General features: G+C 44.6%; 1 protein-coding gene and 1 pseudogene across 7 annotated transcripts in view; one reads left to right on the top strand and one right to left on the bottom strand.

Annotated features, from left to right (window-relative positions):
* Positions 1-11,924, bottom strand: part of LOC112626020 (ankyrin repeat and KH domain-containing protein 1) — a 132,750-nt gene extending 120,826 nt beyond the window's left edge. For 4 of the 7 annotated variants that reach the window (XM_025387708.1, XM_025387710.1, XM_025387713.1 and 1 more), the window contains exon 1: positions 10,171-10,612. In XM_025387708.1, coding sequence (XP_025243493.1) covers positions 10,171-10,464 — 294 coding nt within the window. In that variant the 5' untranslated portion in view covers positions 10,465-10,612. Of the gene's footprint in view, positions 1-10,170 lie in introns of all 7 variants that reach the window. The other 3 variants (XM_025387706.1, XM_025387707.1, XM_025387709.1) reach the window with 1 other exon arrangement.
* Positions 11,925-15,019: 3,095 nt separating this feature from the next.
* LOC112627329 lies at positions 15,020-15,143 on the top strand (annotated as a pseudogene).
* Positions 15,144-20,211: the final 5,068 nt, after the last annotated feature.

Genomic DNA, 20,211 nt, shown 5'->3' with positions numbered 1-20,211 from the left:
AAAAGGGGCACGGTGGCTCAAGCCTATAATGCCAGCACTTTGGGAGGCCAAGGTGGGCAGATAGTCTGAGGTCAGTTCGAGACCAGCCTGGCCAACATGGTGAAACCCTGTCTCTACTAAAAATACAAAAAAAAATTAGCCTGGTAATGGTGGCGGGCGCCTATAATCCCAGCTACTCAGGAGGCTGAGGCAGAAGAATTGTTTGAACCTGGGAGGCGGAGGTTGCAGTGAGCAGAGATTACACCATTGCACTCCAGCCTGGGCAACAGAGCGAGACTCCATTTCAAACAAACCAAAAAGAACAGCCAAAAAAAAAAAAAAAAAAAAAAAAAAAACTTTTCCAACATGATCAACTATGGATTATAAACCATACTAGTTTGAAAGAGGCATTTCTAAGCAACTAATTAAACTCATTGATATAACGCATCAGAAGAAAGGAGAATCTAGAAGATAAGAAAACTAGAATGGGAATCAGATGGCCTATTTTTTAGTCTTGACTGCTACACATTAACTGTGTGATCCTGGGCAAATCATTTAGCTCAGCAGTTCCTAGACTTCTGAGGCTTTTATCCAGGGTCCCGACTGAAGTTTCCAGTTGATAATGTGTCAAGTACAGATATTTTTAAAACTTCATTTTGTAAAAGTAGGAAGAGTATTTGTCAAAGTAGGAAAAAGTGGAAAAAAATAGCTTCATTAGAAATTCACTACATCCTGCTTATTTTCTCCATTTTACTTTACATCTGTGAAAATTTCAATAGGAACTAAACAATGATTTATTTAAAAAACAGCACTTAGTAACCAAAAACTGCATATTTCCTAATTTGAAGCAAAATAACACAGTATGGGCTCTGAACTCAGTATCACATTCAAATCCCACCTTTACCAGTCACTAGCCATATAAAATTTTAACCATTTCTTTTGTTTTTTAGATTCATTACTGTAAAAACTCTCTGAACCTACACTTATTCATCTATAAAAATGTAGATAATACCTACCTCAAAGGGGTGATGAAACGATTAAATAAAATAACGAAAGTATCTAGTACGGTACTGGCATATAATAAGCATTCAATAAATGGTAGCAGTTACCTAAAAATGAGATGAGATAGGATTATCACCAAGATTCTATGACTCTACAGACAAGCAATAGGAGAGGGAAATGTGATCAATAAGGTCTGTGAAGACAGATACATTGAAACAGTTCCTTTATAGTGGGTTTAAAAAAAGAATTGATTTTATTTATTACGACTTTGGTTCTGAGAAAGTATATTTAGCCAAAAAAAATTTTGGTAAACTTGTCATTTATTTTGCTTACTTGCCAATTCAAGGCTAAAACTGTTTAAAACTGATTTGCTTTTCTTTAAAGTAACATATTTTATTTGTATTAGTGATCACCGAATCAGAAGGCCAGAAATGATTTTGAGTTCATCTAGTCAATCGGCACTCTACTAACAAATAGACTCAGAAAGGAATGTGCTTAAACTCACCTCCATCCTTCACTCATAACGTAATTTATCACTTTAATTTTTTTAAAAAGTCTAAATCCCTCTCAAATTTACCATTTAAAAATTTCACAGGAGTAGCATCTTACCATCTGTGTAAAAATAGGGAAAATACACATACTTGTATTTTCATAAAGAAATTCTGAAAGGCTATATAATACTTTTATTAAAAGTATAAAGAGCAAGATATGTGGGAGCAGGGGTGAGATGGAGACTTCACTGTATCTGCCCTTATATCACTTTGACTTATGAACTATATGAATGTCATTATCTATTGAAAATATACTAAATAATAACAACATAAACCTCTCATACTTAAAGTTTTCCAAAAAGTTTTCCTCCACCCATACTAATCAACTCTGTATCAACTCCACCATTCACATAAATATACTTATCAATGTATCATTTTATATGTAAAGTCTTAAGACTTTACATAATGAAGCTTGTGAAAGCTTGATATTTGTGCAATATACAAAAAAATTGTGGCCGGGCACGGTGGCTCACGCCTGTAATCCCAGCACTTTGGGAGGCCGAGGCGGGCAGATGACAAGGCCAGGAGATCAAGACGATCCTGGCTAACACAGTGAAATACCGTCTCTACTAAAAATACAAAAAATTAGCCAAGCGTGGTGGCATGCACCTGTAGTCCCAGCTGCTCAGGAGGCTGAGGCAGGAAAATTGCTTGAACCTGGGAGGTGGAGGTTGCAGTGAGCTGAGATCATGCCACACTGCACTCCAGCCTAGGTGACAGAGCAAGGCTCCTCCGACTCAAAAGAAAAAAAAAGTTACAGTAATAACATATAACTTTTTATTTAATAAACATTTCCAAAGTCTCCAAAATTAGCCCACTAGAATACAAAGTTATATTTCCTATGTTATCACTACAAATGATAATTTATGGAATAAAGCATTTTTACCTTGAACAAACTGGAAGTCCCCATAAAAGTTTTTTAAAAATTCATTTTCATGGACAACTGAACTTTTTGAAAAATAATATATTTTAAGTGAAAGTTCCCCAAAATGATACATTTACCATAGAAAATTACAGCAGTGCACACTAGTTTTATATTAAACCTTTCAGTACCTTCTATTTCTCCTTGTTCAGGTTATAAGTGTAAGCCCTGAGATGCTATTAAAAGCAGTGACTCACCTTGTTTACCTTAAGTTTGAATACAGAGTATTTATAACAAAACTACCATTCCTGACAAGAGTGGCCTCTAGACCAGTGGCTCTCAACCAGCAGTGATTTTGTCCCCAGGAGACATTTGGCAACATCTGAACTATTTTTGGCTATCATAATCGGTTATAATCGGGTTCTACTACTGGCATCTAGTGGGTAGAGGCCAGGGATGCTTCTAATGCACAGGAGAGCCCCTCACAACAAAGAATTCTCTGTCCCAGAATATCTATATGTTGCTCTTGAGAAACCCTGCTCTAGATTATAGATCATATTAGCCAAGTATGGTGGTGCACACCTATAGTCCCCTGTAGTCCTGTAGTCCTGACTACTTGGGAGGCTGAAGCAGAAGGATTGCTTGAGCCCAGGGGTTGGAGACCACAGAGAGTTATGACCATGCCACTGCACTGTGTAGCCAGGGCAACAGCCAGCCTGGGCAAAAAAGTGAGACTCCCATCTCTCAAAAAACATAATAGTAAAAAAAAAAAAAAATTAATTAAAAATTTAAAATAGGTTATATATAGATCATAAGCAATCTTAAAGGATATGACCCAACTCCTTACCTACTGGAGAAAATCAGGATGGGATTTCTGTATGGTTTTTGCTTTTGACGTTAAAAGAAATTTTAGGCCGGGCGCAGTGGCTCACGCCTGTAATCCCAGCAATTTGGGAGGCCGGGGCGGGTGGATCCCAAGGTCAGAAGATCGAGACCATCCTGGCCAACATGGTGAAACCCCATCTCTACTAAAAATGTAGCCGGGCGTGATGGCGGGCACCTGTAGTCCCAGCTACTCGGGAGGCTGAGGCAGGAGAATAATGGCGTGAACCCAGGAGCGGAGCTTGCAGTGAGCCAGGATCGTGCCACTGCACTCCAGCCTGGGTGACAGAGCGAGACTCCGTTTCAAAAAAAAAAAAAAAGTAATTTTCGGCCGGGCGCGGTGGCTCAAGCCTGTAATCCTAGCACTTTGGGAGGCCGAGACGGGCGGATCACGAGGTCAGGAGATCGAGACCATCCTGGCTAACACGGTGAAATCCCGTCTCTACTAAAAAATACAAAAAACTAGCCGGGCGAGGTGGCGGGCGCCTGTAGTCCCAGCTACTCGGGAGGCTGAGGCAGGAGAATGGCGTAAACCCGGGAGGCGGAGCTTGCAGTGAGCTGAGATCCGGCCACTGCACTCCAGCCTGGGCGACAGAGCGAGACTCCGTCTCAAAAAAAAAAAAAAAAAGTAATTTTCAGGGAAAAAGGAATCTCTACAAAGCTTGTGCTGTATTTTCAGAGCTAAATACAATCTATGTGCTTTTATATAATTGTAAAATTATATACGCCTTCCTCAAGAAAAAAACCTCAGTGTGATATAAAGCTACACTTTTAAATTTGATATGCCTTTAAAGTATGTGTGTATGAACATATATACACACATACATAGAAATATAAGCCTAGAAAATTTACTGAATGAAAAATTTTAATATTGGTTACCTTTAAGGGTAGAATTTGAAGAATTAATGGGGGTGGGAAGAAGCACTTTTACTTTTTACCTTATATCTACTATCCATATTGTTGAGTTTTTCAACAAGTGACTATCTTGTAATAATTTTATTATTTTCTAATTTTTTGAGATGGAGTCTTGCTCTGTCCCCCAGACTGGAATGCAGTGGTGTGATCTTGGCTGACTGCAGCCTCCGTCTCCCGGGTTCAAGCGATTCTCCTGCCTCAGCCTCCCGAGTGGCTGGTATTACAGGCGCCTGCCACCACGCCTGGCTAATTTTTGTATTTTTAGTAGAGACAGGCTTTCGCCATGTTGGCCAAGCTGTTCTCAAACTCCTGACCTCGGATGATCCATCTGCCTTGGCCTCCCAAAGTGGTGGGATTATAGGCATGAGCCACCGCGCCCGGCCACTTTTGTAAATAAATTTTAAAGGAGGCTGTCACAAACACACATGCATACACACACATTCATTCTTATGACAAAAATTAAAAACCATGTCTCACACAATCTTTTCTTTAGAAATTGTATTTTTCTTTCGATTTGCTAAAAAAATTAAAAGACCACAATTCTAAAATTAACATTTAAAAATTGGTTTTTTGGTCAGGCACCGTGGCTTACAAAGTAATCTCTGCATTTTTGGAGGCCAAGGCAGAAGGATCCCTTGAGGCCAGTAGTTCAAGACTAGCCTGGGCAACACTTTTTTTTTTTTTAATTAGCTGGAGTGGTGGAGTACACCTCTAGTTAGACCTAGCTTTGTGGGAGGCTGAGGCAGCAGGATTGCTTGAGCCCAGTAATTCGAGGTTGCAGTCAGCTATGATCGTGCCACTGCATTCCAGCCTGGGTGACAGAGCAAAAGCCCATCTCTAAAAATAAATAAATAAATAAAAATAGGCTGGGTGTAGTGGCTCACACCTGTAGTCCTAATCTCAAAAAAAAAGTAAATAAATAAATATTTAAAATAAAAGCCATTTTTTAAAGTGTTTTTTTTTTTTTTTTTTTTGAGATGGAGTCTCACTCTGTCGTCCCGGCTGGAGTGCAGTGGCACGATCTCAGCTCACTGCAACTTCTGCCTCCCAGGTTCAAGCAATTCTCCTGCCTCAGCCTCCTGAGTAGGCTGAGATTGCAGGAGTGCGCCACCATACCCACCTAATTTTTGTTTTTTAGTAGAAACGGGGTTTCACCATGTTGGTCAGGCTGGTCTCGAACTCCTGATCTCGTGATCCACCCACCTCAGCCTCCCAAAGTGCTGGGATTACAGGTGTTAGGCACTGCACCAGGCCTAAAGTGATTTTTAAGAAATTTTTAACCTGATCTCTATTCTGAACATGGGTACATTTCTCAATAGGATTCAATGCAGTGCTAACTCTTCTAATCAAGGCCTTAGAGAGCTAAGAAACATGCTAAGAATGCCTGAAGAAATACAAACAGGTATTTACCCCAATGTTTAAAATAACAAAAGGGCCCGGCAGGTGGCTCACGCCTGTAGTCCCAGCACTTTGGGAGAGCTAGGGGAGCAGATCACCTGAGGTCAGGAGTTCAAGACCAGCCTGGCCAATATGGTGAAACCTCCGTCTCTACTAAAAATAGAAAAATTGGCCAGGCATAGTGGCACACACCTGTAATCTCACTACTCCAGAGGCTGAGGCAGGAGAATCGCTTGAACCTAGGAAGCAGAGGTTGCAGTGAGCTGAGATGGTGCCAGCCTGGGCCACAAGACTCCATCTCAAAAAAAAGAAAAAAAAAAAGAACTGAAAGATGTGAGTCCATTCCTTTAACCAAAAGGTCTTTTGCTTGTGCAGCAAGAAAGAGCAGCTTGTTTTTTCTCAGCTCTTGGCTCTGATATTAAATATAAAGAGGTCCTTAGAGTGTCTACTCCTCTGCACACAAAATGTAGAAGACCAACTAATTCTAGAGCAAAAATACTACGTCTCCACATTTCTTATTTCTCCACATTTCTTATTTCTCACAATCCTGCCCCATTTGAGGAACCAGACAAACTCCACTCCCAAACTACACACCAATTCATCATCTTTCTGGATGTCTAGGTACTTGGTTCTAAAATATGTATTTATTTAATTATTATTATTATTATTATTTTTTTTTTTTTTTTTGAGACAGAGTCTCTGTCACCCTGGCTGGAGTGCAGTGGCATGATCTCGGCTCACTGCAACCTCTGTCTCCTGGGTTCAAGCGCTTCTCCTCCTTCAGCCTCTCGAGTAACTCAGATTACAGGTGCCCTCCACCAAGCCCGGTTAATTTTTTGTTTTAATAGAGACAGAATTTTGCCATGTTGGCCAGGCTGGTCTCCAACTCCTGACCTCAGGTGATCCACCTGCTTCGGCCTCCCAAAGTGCTGTGAATACAGGCGTGAGCCACCATGCCTGGTGGTTTTAAAATATCTAGGAAAAATGAAGGCCGGGCACGGTGGCTCACGCCTGTAATGCCAATACTTTGGGAGCCCAAGGTGGGAGAATCACTTGAGGCCAGGAATTTGAAACCAGCCTGGCCAACGTGACAAAACGCCATCTCTACCAAAAATATAAAAATTACCTGGGTGTGGTGGTGGATGCCTGTAATCCCAGCTACTCAGGAGGGTGAGGCAGAAGAATCGCTTGAACCCAGGAGGCGGAGGTTGCAGTAAGCCAAGATCGTGCCACTGCACTCCAGCCTGGGTGACAGAGTGAGACCCTGTCTCAAAAAATAAAAATAATAAAATAAACAAAATATTTAGGAAAGATGAGACTGAGGATTTTAGTATTATTCATCAAATGCCAATTACATGAGTATTTTTTGAAGAACATTGTTACCTTTTCACACTGAAAATTCAAAGGCAATAATAATAAAAGAAGACAGCTCATCTTGTTAAGACAGAAAAAGAAAAGGGAAAATTTTTGCTTGGCCAAAACAGGTCATTTTGTTCACAAAGGCATATACTATACTCTACCACACATACTACAGAGACTAGATACTCCAAGAATTTCCTCTTTGTGATATGGGAGAAACAGGACCCCAAAAAATCTCCTGTCTACACAGATTAAGAAAACATCTATACATTCACGAAGCATCATCTTAGATTAGGCTAAAGTGGGTTTCCTAGAAACTTCCATTCCAAAAATGAGGCCTACATGTACTCTTAACCTCTAAATCCTTTTAGACACAGAAAACATAAGTAAACAGGAGAATATGGGGTTCTTCTAACATTAGCCACCACTGAATGGGTGTAGGAATCACCAACACATGACTTGTACAATAAGATTCAAAAATACAAAAGGCATGGATTCTGCCAATAGCTTTAATCACATGGTATGGGGATTCCAAAGACAATTATACACACACACACAGAAAGAGAGAGACAGAGAAACTTATGACTTTGGGGGCACACTAGTGCTCTACCTGTTTAGAAATTTAAGACTATTACTTATAAAAAAGCAAATGGTTGCCAGGCACAGTGGCGTGTGCCTATAGTCCCAGCTACTTTGAAGGCTGAGGCAGGAAGACCACTTGAGCCCAGGAGTTTGAGGCTAGCCTGGACAATATAGCAAACTCTGTCTCAAAAAAAAAAAAAAAAAAAATTAAGGCCGGGCATGGTGGCTCCTGCTTGTAATCCCAGCACTCTGGGAGGGCGATCACCTGAGGTCAGGAGTTTGAGACCAACCTGGCCAACATGGTAAAACCTCGTCTCTACTAAAAATAAAAAAAAATTAGCCGGTCGTAGTAGCAGGTTCCTGGAATCCCAGTTACTAGGGAGGCTGAGGCAGGAGAATCACTTGAACCAGGGAGGCGGAGGCTGCAGTGAGCCGAGATCAAGCCACTGCAGTCCAGCCTGGGCGACAAGAGCAAGACATAGTCTCAAAAAAAAAAAAAAAAATTAAATTAAAAAAGGCAAATGAGTGACCTTTCATCTCACTCAGGACAATTACATACAAATGGTCAAGAAAATCAAGGGCTAAATGTGATAACATTTAGACCAAAGCAAACTCAGATTCTCATTTACAAGTTTCAAAGAAATATAAGCTCTAACTTTAGTCTAAGGATATCCCCCACACTTCATTTTCTAGCTAAAAAGTTCTGTGTGCTAGCTTAATCTCTCAATTCACTGAAAGGATAAAATAAAGCCTTCCACAAGACCAAGAGTAGGGATGCTCCAGAGTCTCTCCCCATAACTGCCTACTCAAACAAAACATTTCTCTCACCTTGGCTTAGAAGTTATTTCCCTTACAGTGAAATTCAAAGATGTGGACATTCAAGGGACTACCCGCCTTATAACCCATATACACTTTTTTTTCCAAAGCAAAATGTTAGGGTCAGAATGTATTAAGGTTTTAAATATTAAATAAAATCCTGTTCAGACCTAGAATAAGACAGTATACTAACTGCAGTCTGTAACCCACAAATAATTTCTCCTTATTCCTCTCAAATCCAAGAAACAGGATTGTTAGTACACACAGAGAAATTTCTGTACTTTAACACTAAGACCAGAGGTTAAAAATACCTGGTCACAGGTGACAAATCAGGCACCTCAGAACCAAAATAGAAGAAATACTCTGAGCACTTAAAACAATCACGGTACAGTACTCTACGCAAGCCACAGTCAACAGAAAAAAGTATACACATAAAATACCGCCCCTTGGGATCACAAGGTCAGGAAATCGAGACCATCCTGGACAACATGGTGAAACCCCGTCCCTACTAAAAAAATAATGGCCGGGAGTGGTGGCACGCGCCTGTAGTCCCAGCTACTAGGGAGGCTAAGGCAGGGCAATCGCTTGAACCCGGGCGGCGGAGGTTGCAGTGAGCCCAGATCGCGCCACTGCACTCCAGCCTGGCGACCGAGCGAAACTCCATCTCAAAACAAAACAAAATAAAACAACAACAACAACAGCAAAAACCGCCCCTTTTTCCCCAGAGCCCAAAAGAAGTTAATGCCTATCACCCCAGGTTGCTCAGACCTAAAAATGTGTACACATAAGAGTACACACAGGAGAGCTAAAGAAATGAAGGACTTCACTGCAAAGGCAGAGGTGTCCAGCCGGGCACGGTGGCTCATGCCTGTAATCTCAGCACTTTGGGAGGCTGAGGCGGGCGGATCACCTGAGGTCAGGAGTTCCAGACCAGCCTGACCAACATGGTGAAACCCTGTCTCTACTAAAAACACAAAATTAAATGGGCATGGTGGCGCACGCCTGTAATCCCAGCTACTCGAGAGGCTGAGGCAGGAGAATCGCTTGAACCCGGGAGGCGGAGGATGCAGTGAGCTGAGATCGCGCCATTGTACTCCAGCGTGGACAACAAGAGCGAAACTCCATCTCAAAAAAAAAAAAGAGGTTTCCATAGGTTGCCTCACCTTCTCCAAGCCTAAAACCTCCGAGTTCAGCTACCCAGCTATTCCGAAGCTCAGGGATGCCTTGGAACTTCCTTTTCCTGTCTAACTTCACAAAAGGTCCCAGAAGGAGGAGTCACGTGATTTTTCAGGGTAAAAGCCGAGAGATCCCTAACACTCAAACCTGTCTCAAACTGAAGAGGGAAAATAAGAACCCTCTTTAAGCACACAGGTAAGACACACACAAGGCAGAAGGCAAATAAACGTATCCCTCAACTGAGGAGAGGCAAAGAAGAGAAACGATCTTTGCACCAGCTCTGTCTCTGTTTCTGTTTGTCTCTCTCAGTACCAAGGGCAGGGACTCTGGCAAGACCCCGCCCCCCCCCCCCCAACTCCAAAGCAGGGTGGGCGGGAGGCAGCCTGAGGAGTCCCTCTTCCCGCGCGAAGCTCAGAGACCAAAGGACTCCCTATTGTGGGTCTACGGATGGTGACGGGAACCTGTCCCGCTCGAGCTGAAGAGTAAACTGAGGGCTCACTAGGCCCTCACCGCAGCCACCGCCGCCATGGAGCTGACCGCTGTCACAGGACTCCGTCAGGGAAGCGGGAGGATGGCGCCGGCCCAGAGCCGACCCAAAGAGAATTCACGCCTCACACTGTGTGGGAGGCGAGGGTCCCGGAGCCTTACCTCGGACACTTCGTCCTCGTCACTGCCAGAGGCACCACCTCCACCCCCGGTCCTCAGCACGGCAGCCGCCAATTTGAAATCCAGCGCAGCGTCCCCTCCGCCGGCACCGCTGGCGCCGCCGCCGCCGACTGCCGGCGCTGGCCCGGCCTCCCCAAAGAGCCTCACGGTGCGGATCCCCAGACCGACCCCTCCCGGCGGAGGCGGCTCCGAGGCCCCAGCTGGGGCGGATCGCGGAGCCACAGAGTCCAGGTCCTCCTCAATGGAGGTGCCGCCGCCTCCGCCATCAGTCAGCATTGTTCGCACGCGGAGCCGGAGACGGTGCCGACCCACTTGCGGCCACCGCCGCCGCTGATCCCGGGAACGAGAGGAGCAGCAAGAGGAAGAAGCGTCTCCTTTCCCCCGTCCCAGCAGCGCCACTAACTTCTCACTGCCTAACCTGCTGTCTCCCGCCCCCGAGACTCGCCACTGGCTGCAATACCCTGGCGGCTGCAGATCATTGGCCAAAGTGACCCGTCGCTCAGGCTCTTCGTCACGCGTCGCTTGCTGGCTCGCAGCCGCCAAGCTGCGTTGACCCGCGCAGGCCTGGGCGGTTGCGAACACCCGCCTCCCACCCTTCACGAGCTGACTTCCGGTCTCTTTCTATGTCTATTGGCCAACCCGTCTGACTATCACATCACGACCTTAAAGTGGATTAGTTGGCCTTGTGGTCAGTCATAGTGACCCCAAACAATGGGAGAACTCATTGGCGCCATAAAGTGTCGGTCACTTTGTCGCGGGACGTCGCGTGGTACAATTGGCCTGTGAGAGTACCATTCATCCCGCCCTCATCTGAGGTGACGGGAAAGGGCCGGGAAATTTCCACTTCTGAATAAAATGACTGCTGAAGTGATGACCCGCAAGAATTGGTCAAATCTGGAGTAGACTTCACCCTGCACTTGGTGAAACTTGTACGTCAAGGATGCAAGAGGCGCCGAAGTAACGCAGCTCCCACCTGTCGCTCTCTGCTGGGCGCCGAGACTACGGCCGGAGAACAGCTGCATTGGGATTGGAGAAAGGAAGCCATCAGTCTTAGGGAGGCTCCACCTTCTTGCCATTGCCTGGTTGGAGGAGCGCAGCGTCAGTCACTAAGAGCGGTCACCACCTCTGGGACAGGTGAAGATGCGTAACCTATTTGCCGCGGGCTATTTGGGAGGGAATAGGGGACAGGGAACGGTGAGGGGACAGTCGAGGGGCAAGGTCGATCCTGCTTCGCGCCTCCCGCCTTTCCGAGTTGAGCCCAGCGCGCGGGTCTGAGGGACACCCGGGTAGCTCCTTGGGATGGCCGCCTAGAGGAGACTCGACCCGCCCGCGTGCTAGGACCTGGCCGCGCGCCGCAGTTCTACAGCCTTCGGGCGGGATCGCCCAGCGGGGCCGCGTTCTCCTGTTTGCGGACGGCTGCGGGCCTGAGGGCTGGACAGCGCCATGCCTCAGTACCGGGAACTGTCCCACGTAGGAAGGTGGGAATGCCGCGACCCGCGCGCGGAATCCGACCTCACGGTGGAACGGGGTGGTGAAGAGTGCGTGCTCCGGGGCAGTTTCGAGTTCTGGTGCTGCCACTTACTTGCTGCCTGACTTCGGCGCGTTTGCTGTTTCATTTTTGTGACTTTCAACTCGCTCCTCTGTGAAATGGGAGTAATATTAGTACCTTCCTCATTGGGTGGTTGTTACGAATAAATTAGGTGATAACGTAGCGCTTAGCAAAGTCCCAAACTTACAGGAAATACTCATTTTTGCTAGTTATTATCTCCTCTTCCTTCAGGAACTCTCTGCTCGCCCCTGGGTCCTACCAGCGCAACTAATTCCAGTTATAATCAGATCTGTGTGGTGCAAAACAAGGCTAGCTGTGGTGGTCTTGCCTCCTCTAAGGATGTCTCTTCCTCCCTGTATCCATCTCTCTATCTCTGTCTTTATCTTGTCAATAAAGAGGGGGTTTAAAAATGCTCAGATTCTATAGCGGGCGCCGTGGCTTACGCCTGTAATCCCAACACTATGGGATGCTGAGGCGGGCAGATCATTTGAGCCCAGGAGTTCGAGACCTGCCTAGGCAACATGGTGAAACCCCATCTCTACAAAAAATACAAAAATTAGGCTGGGCGCGGTGACTCACGCCTGTAATCCCAGCACTTTGGGGGGCCTAGGTGGGCGGATCATTTGAGGTCAGGAGTTTGAGACCAGCCTGACCAACATGGTGAAACCCCGTCTATACTAAAAATACAAAAATTAGCCGGATGTGGTGGTGTGTGCCTGCAATCCCAGCTACCGGGGAGGCTGAGGCAGGAGAATCGCTTGAACCCAGGAGGCGAAGGTTGCAGTGAGCCAAGATCGTGCCACTGCACTCCAGGTTGGGCGACAGAGCAAGATATCGTCTAAAAAAATAAATAAATAAATAATAATAATAATTAGACCAATAATAATAATAATAATTAGACCAGCATGGTGGTGCACGCCTGTAATCCTAACTACTCAGGAGGCTGAGGCGGGAGGGAATCCCATGAGCCTGGAAGATGGAGGTTGCAGTGAGCCGAGATCCTGCCACTGAACTCCAGCCTGAGCGATAGAGCGGTGCCCTGTCTCCAAAAAAAAAAAAAAAAAAAAATTCTGTTTCCATCTAATCCTTTAATCAGAGATCACCAAAAAAGGAGTCTGGTGGTTTGTATGGAAAATATCCTTTGATCCCGAGAATGTCCATAGGATAACAGAATTTGGCTGAAAAAAAAATGGCCGGGCGCATTGGCTCACGCCTGTAATCCTAGCACTTTGGGAGGCAGAGGTGAGCGGATCACGAGGTCAGGAGATGGAGATCATCCTGGCCAACATGGTGAAACCCCGTCCCTACTAAAAATACAAAAATTAGCTAAGTGTGGTGGCGCGTGCCTGTAATCCCAGCTACTCAGGTGTCTGAGGCACGAGAATCGCTTGAACCCGGGAGGCGGAGGTTGCAGTGAGCCGAGATCGCACCACTGCACTCCAGCCTGGCCACAGAGCAAGACTCAGTCTCCAAAAAAAAAAGTCATTTTCTCCTCTCTTACAACTTTAACAAAGGCCTTTATATATCTCAACTGTGCAAGATTTAATGTTTCATCATCCTTAAACTGGGATCTGAAATTTTTATAAGAATATAATGATTTTTTTATGACTTTAAAATCATAAAAGTTGATTTTAAAAGTTGATTCTGCCAAACATTTATTTAAAAAACATTTTGAAGATCATAAACATTTCTTTGGCTTGGTAATTGCTCATTTTGACATTTCACATGTAAAGGATAGTGTTTTCTATGAGCAGAACATGTTAGTTAAATGTTCTTTCTAGATAATAAATAAGTTGTAGAAAATAAAAAAAAAGTCTTGTACCTATTCTACAGAACTATTTTAATGTAAATGCTATGTACATTGGCTTTAGTTAGCATTTGTGGAATTTAATTAGCCTATACCCTCAGTGCTGTTAAGTTTTCAAGGCATGTGTGACTAAGTCACAACCCAAACTAATAACACCAACAAAAGAAACCTAGCACTGCCCAACCCACTTCAAAGCTGGATTATCCAGAATTGGTATGGATACATCCTTAGGCAAAAACAGGTATTGACTGGTACAGCATTACAAAGGAATTACTTGTCATGCTTACTACTGATACAAAAATAATTTCTGAGGCAACTCCCTGAACAAACTCATTAAATTCTTTAAACAAATGCAGTACTCTCAAGGACACAGGGAAAGGAAATATGGATATATATACATTTTTCTCAATTTATCTGAGAGAGAAGAAAACACTCTCTTTACTCAGTGCCTACCGACTAACCCCGAGTATAGCTAAAGAAATGTGATTGAGCAATAATCTTTGTTTCACCAGGACCTTTACTTGAGATACCTGTCAGTAGTTTGACAGTCAGTATGGGAATTAGGAACTCCCAGTCTCCTATATTTTGGTGACTGCTCTATAGAGTCTCTATTAAATGTGATTTAACGGCTGGGCATGGTGGCTCATGCCTATAATCCCAGCACTTTGGGAGGCCAAGGCGGGTGGATCACCTGAGGTCAGGAGTTCAAGAGCAGCCTGGCCAACATGATGAAACCCTGTCTCTACTAAAAATACAAAAAATTAGCCAGGCGTGGTGGTGGGCACCTATAATCCCAGCTACTCAGGAGGCTGAGGCAGGACAATTGCTTGCACCTGGGAGGCAGAGGTTGCAGTTAGCCAAGATCACACCACGGCACTTCAGCCTGAGCAACAAGGGTGAAACTTTGTCTCAAAAAGAAAATGTGATTCAATAGTTCCATATATACTACATTCCTATGGATTTAAAATTTGAAAACTCATTGATAAATCATCACAATATCAAGTGATACATTTCATAAATAAATAAAATCACACTCAGGCCAGGTATGGTGGCTCATGCCTATAATCCCAGCACTTTGGGAGGCTGAGGTGGGTGGATCACCTGAGGTCAGGAGTTCAAGACCAGCCTGGCCAACATGGTGAAACCCTGTCTCTACTAAAAATACAAAAATTAGGCCGGTTGCGATATAGCTCACACCTGTAATTCCAGCACTTGGGAGGCCAAGGCGGGTGGATCATACAAGGTCAGGAGTTCAAGACCAGCCTGACCAACACGGTGAAACCCCGTTTCTACTAAAACTACAAAAATTAGCTGGGCGTGGTGGTGCGCACCCATAATCCCAGCTACTCAGAAGGCTGAAGCAGGAGAATTGCTTGAATCCGGGAGGTGGAGGTTGCAGTGAGCTGAGATCACGCCATTACACTCCAGCATGGGTGACAGAGCGAGACTCTGTCTCAGGAAAAAAAATGGAGTGGAGATTTGCTTAGTGGCAGTATCATAGCCAAAGGAATGATTATTGCTAATTGAAAACTTTTCCCAATACCCTGCCATGATGACTTGAAATATAGTCAGCACTGGCAATTTTGAGTCTCTATGGAATAAAGAAGAAAAGAAAAAAAAAGACAGTGGGAATATTTAGAGTCTACTTATAATGTGTTTCAAAGCACTCTGTTTTGACCATCTTCCAGATCAAGAAGGATAAAAAACACATGGCCGGGCGCGGTGGCTCACGCCTGTAATCCTAGCACTTTGGGAGGCCGAGGTGGGCAGATCGTGAGGTCAGGAGATCGAGGCCATCCTGGCTAACATGCTGAAACCCCGTCTCTACTAAAAATACAAAAAAAATTAGCCGGGCGTGGTGGCAGGTGCCTGTAGTCCCAGCTATTCAGGAGGCTGAGGCAGGAGAATGGCGTGAACCTGGGAGGTGGAGCTTGCAGTGAGCCAAGATTGTGACACTGCACTCCAGCCTGGACAACAGAGCAAGACTCTATCACAAAAAAAAAAAAAAAAAAAAACCCTTATAAAAACTGTATAGCCAAAGGATTTTTATTTTGTTATTTTGTTTTTTGAGACAGGGTCTCACCCTGTCACTGGGGCTGAAGTGCAGTGGTACAATCACCTGCTCACTGCAGCCTTGACCTCTCAGGCTCAAGCAATTCTCCCACCTTAGCTTCCCAAATAGCTGGGACCACAGGATTGGACCACCATGCCTGGCTTTTTTTTTTTTTTTTTTTTTTTTAATTATTTGTGGAGACGGGGGTCTCCCTATGTTACTCAGGCTGCTGGCCTCTAACCTCTGGGCTCAAGCAGTCCTCCCGCCTCAGCCTCCCAAAGTGCTGAGCTCATAGGTGTGAGCCACTGTGCCCAGCTAGCCCAAGGGTTTCTAAAACTTCTGAGACAATAAGAGGTTTCAAATCCCGTAATATGAGATTGACAAACTAAATTATAGATACAGGAACTTAGCTACATGAAGTTCTTTCACATGCATCCTGCATTTTCTCCAGACATTTAATTCCTATATGCCAATCCATCTCAGTTCAGCCCATCTGTATAAAAAGTAAACCAACAGGCCGGGCGCGGTGGCTCAAGCCTGTAATCCCAGCACTTTGGGAGGCCGAGACGGGCGGATCACGAGGTCAGGAGATCGAGACCATCCTGGCTAACACGATGAAACCCCGTCTCTACTAAAAGATACAAAAAACTAGCCGGGCGTGGTGGCGGGCGCCTGTAGTCCCAGCTACTCCGGAGGCTGAGGCAGGAGAATGGCGTGAACCCGGGAGGCGGAGCTTGCAGTGAGCCGAGATCCGGCCACTGCACTCCAGCCTGGGCGACAGAGCGAGACTCCATCTCAAAAAAAAAAAAAAAAAAAAGTAAACCAACATATTTGTTGCACTTGGAGGTCATTTAACCTTTATAATGATCCTATTCAGATTTTACCCATTTTGTAGATGAGGAAGTTGAAACTTCAAAATTGTTAAATAACTTGCCCAAGGTTATAAGGCCAGTGTATAGAAAAGCCGGGATTTGAATTTATTTCTGCTTGGTCCCAAAACCCATGCTCTTCCCACTATATCACATCAATTCCATGGCAACCTCAAAAGCAGAGGAAATTCATCAGTCAGGTAAACATGCTTCAACCATTTTATCCTTCTTATAAATCTGCTAATCAGCACCCTAGGTGAAGTTATCCCTGACTACCATCAAATATATCTTCCTCCCTTATAACAGAAACATTTAAAACTTGTCTTCTGGTTTCTCCAACTATATTGTTAGTTTCTTAGACCATGTAATTTCACACTAAAAAAATCTAATAGTTTACACAAATTAGCCAGGTGTGGTGGTGGGCCCCGGTAATCCCAGCTACTCAGGAGGCTGAGGCAGGAGAATTGCTTGAGCCCAGGAGGTGGAGATTGCAGTTAGCCAAGATCGTGCCGCTGCACTCCAGCCTGGGCAACAGAGTGAGACTCTGTCTCAAAAAAAAAAAAAAAAAATCTAATACATTCACATGGTTCAAATTTCAAAAAGAACAAAACAATTTGACACAACAGGCATGTGGAAAAAAGAATAAAATGAATATAAAATGAGGAAAAGAGTCTTTTTACTTTCCCCACTAAATACCTAGACTTCCTCTCGTACACAAACCATGTTATTAGGTTTTTAGATATCCTTCTCAGGCCAGGAGCAGTGGCTCACACTTGTAATCCCAGCATATTGGGAGGCCAACATAGGAGGATTGCTTGAGCCCAGGAGTTTGAGACCAGCATGGGCAAAATAACAAGACCCCCATCTCTATAAAACTAAAAATAAATACATAACTTTGGTTCAATAAGCCACCCACCATAGTTTTCGATAAACAATAAAAATTGTTAAAGGAAGAGTACAAAATTTTTTCGTTTTAGCTGAATTGAGTAAATTGGGTTAGAACAAGGAGATACTGGAGTGTAGGAAACAAGCAATCTGGCTGCAGCTTTTTGCCCAGGTATGACATAATGAACACCTGGATTAGGGAAGTGGCTATCAGAATGGAGAAAAACTGTCAATAAGTGTAATCAGCATGAAGGTCAGGCACAGTTGCTCATGCCTGTAATCCCAGCACTTTGGGAGGCCAAGGCAAGAGGATCACTTGAGCCCAGGAGTTTGAGATCAGCCTGGGCAACAAAGCAAGACTCCCTATCGCTACAAAATAATAATAATAATAATAATAATAATAATAAAAGGTAGCCAAGTGTGGAGATGTGTACCTGTAGTCCCAACTACTTGGGAGGCTGAGGTGGGAGGATTGCTTGAGCCCAGGAGATCAAGGCTACAGTGAGCTATGATCACACCACTATTCACCAGCCTGGGTGACAGAGTGAGACCTTGTCTCAACAACAACAACAACAAAATCAGTATAACCTTTGCACCTGATGAAATGTGGGAAACAAAAGAGTATAGAAACAAAAGTTACTCCAGATCTATACAAACTTTCTGAAAATAAATGTGGCATTATGCATCATGATCCTTTCTTTAAATTTTTATTTCCACCTATTAGAATGGCTAAAGTCCAAATAAGTGGCAATACCAATTACTGGCAAGAAGGCAGAGCAGCAAGAATTCTCATTCTGGTGAGAATGCAAAACAGTACAGCCACTTTGGGAGAGAGTTTGAAAGTTTCTTCCAAGCTAAACGTGTCTTAGGCCAGGCGCAGTGGCTCACACCTGTAATCCCAGCACTTTGCGAGGCTGAGGCAGGTGGATCACTTGAGGTCAGAAGTTCAAAACCAGCCTGGCCAACATGGTGAAACCCTGCCTCTACTGCTACTACTACTACTAATAATAATAATACAAAATTTAGCCAGGCATGGTGGTGGGTGCTATAATCCCAGCTACTTGGGAGGCTAAGGCAGGAGAATCGCTTGAACCTGGGAGGCAAGAGATTGCAGTGAGCCGAGAGCCGAGATCACACTACTGCACTGCAGCCTGGGTGACAGAGCGAGACTCCATCTCAAAAAAAAAAAAAAAAAAATCCAAGCAACAACAAAGTTAAACATGATGGATTTACCTTATGTGTTTGGTTTCAGAGAGCAATGAGAAGAACTTAGCCAAGGTAGAACATTAATTGCTGAGTCAGCCAGAAACCCCCAAACTTTCAACTGGACAGAAACACAGATTTACTGTAACTCTGTAACTGAAAACTTTTTTTTTTTTTTTTTGACAGGGTCTTGCTCTGTTAGTGAGTAGTGCAGTGGTGCAGTCTTACTACAGCCTCAACCTCCCAGGCTCAAGCCATCCTCCCACCTCAACCTCCCAAGTAGCTGGAACTACAGGCGCACACCACCATGCCAAGCTAGTTTTGTTTTGTTGTGTTGTGTTTTTTGGTTTTTTTTTTTTGTATTTTTTGTAGAGACAGGGTTTTTGCCATGTTACCCAGGCTGCTCTCAAAACCCTGGGCTCAAGCGATCCACCTGCCTCAGTCTCCCAAAGTGCTGGGATTATAGGTGTGAGCCACCACACTTGGCCCACATTTTTAAAAGACATCAAGTTGTAGCTTTGCTTTTTGCAAAAGTTAAACATCTCTCTGCAGAAAGGTCATATTGGATGACAATGAAGATTAATCCACTCTTCCCCCAGGTGAGTCCTTGGTGAGTATTTTTGTGTATTGCTTCCATTGGAAGGATCGTACTGAAAATATGAGTGCTAGCAGTAATTCTATGAGCTTTCTCACTTCAGTACTAATTAAAAGGAAAAGCCCCCCAGCACAGTGGCTTACACCTATAATCCCAACACTTTGGGAGGCCGAGGCGGGCATATCACAAGGTCAGGAGTTCTAGACCACCCTGGCCAATATGGTGAAGACCCGTCTCTACTAAAAATACAAAAATTAGCCAGGCATGGTGATGGGTGCCCATAGTTCCAGCTACTTGGGAGGCTGAGGCAGGAGAATCGCTTGAACCTGGGAGGCAGGAGACTCGCTTGAACCCGGGAGGCAGAGGTTGCAGTGAGCCGAGATTGCGCCAGTGCATTCCAGCCTGGGTGATGGAGTGAGACTCCATCTAAAAAAAAAAGGAAAAACCAAGAGTCACTTTGAGAAATAAATACCATTAAGTGTGTAGTTCCGCCCAGATGTTCTGGTCTACAGTTGTACAAGCTCTTTGACAAGAATAGGGTTCTAAGAACTGACAATCAAGGCCGGGCGCGGTGGCTCAAGCCTGTAATCCCAGCACTTTGGGAGGCCGAGGTGGGCGGATCACGAGGTCAGGAGATCGAGACCATCCTGGCTAACACGGTGAAACCCCATCTCTACTAAAAAATACAAAAAACTAGCCAGGCGAGGTGGCGGGTGCCTGTAGTCCCAGCTACTCGGGAAGCTGAGGCAGGAGAATGGCGTAAACCCGGGAGGCGAAGCTTGCAGTGAGCTGAGATCCGGCCACTGCACTCCAGCCTGGGCGACAGAGCGAGGCTCTGTCTCAAAAAAAAAAAAAGAACTGACAATCAATAGGTTACTTGGAGAAATCCAGAACCCTACCTTATGCATTACAGTGAACCCCCTGCTTCTTCTATCCCACACTTGGTAAACCTGAAGCTAGTGACCCCAAATATCCTTTTTCACATGTCCTCCTACCACTGCAACTTAGGCAGCCACACCTACCTTTTGTAGAAGCTCTCCTTGGCTGGTACCATGTCCTTCT

This window comes from Theropithecus gelada, chromosome 6 (genome assembly GCF_003255815.1).
Source record: "Theropithecus gelada isolate Dixy chromosome 6, Tgel_1.0, whole genome shotgun sequence".
Taxonomy (NCBI): Eukaryota; Metazoa; Chordata; class Mammalia; order Primates; family Cercopithecidae; genus Theropithecus; species Theropithecus gelada.
This window is presented reverse-complemented; position numbering and strand designations above follow the sequence as displayed.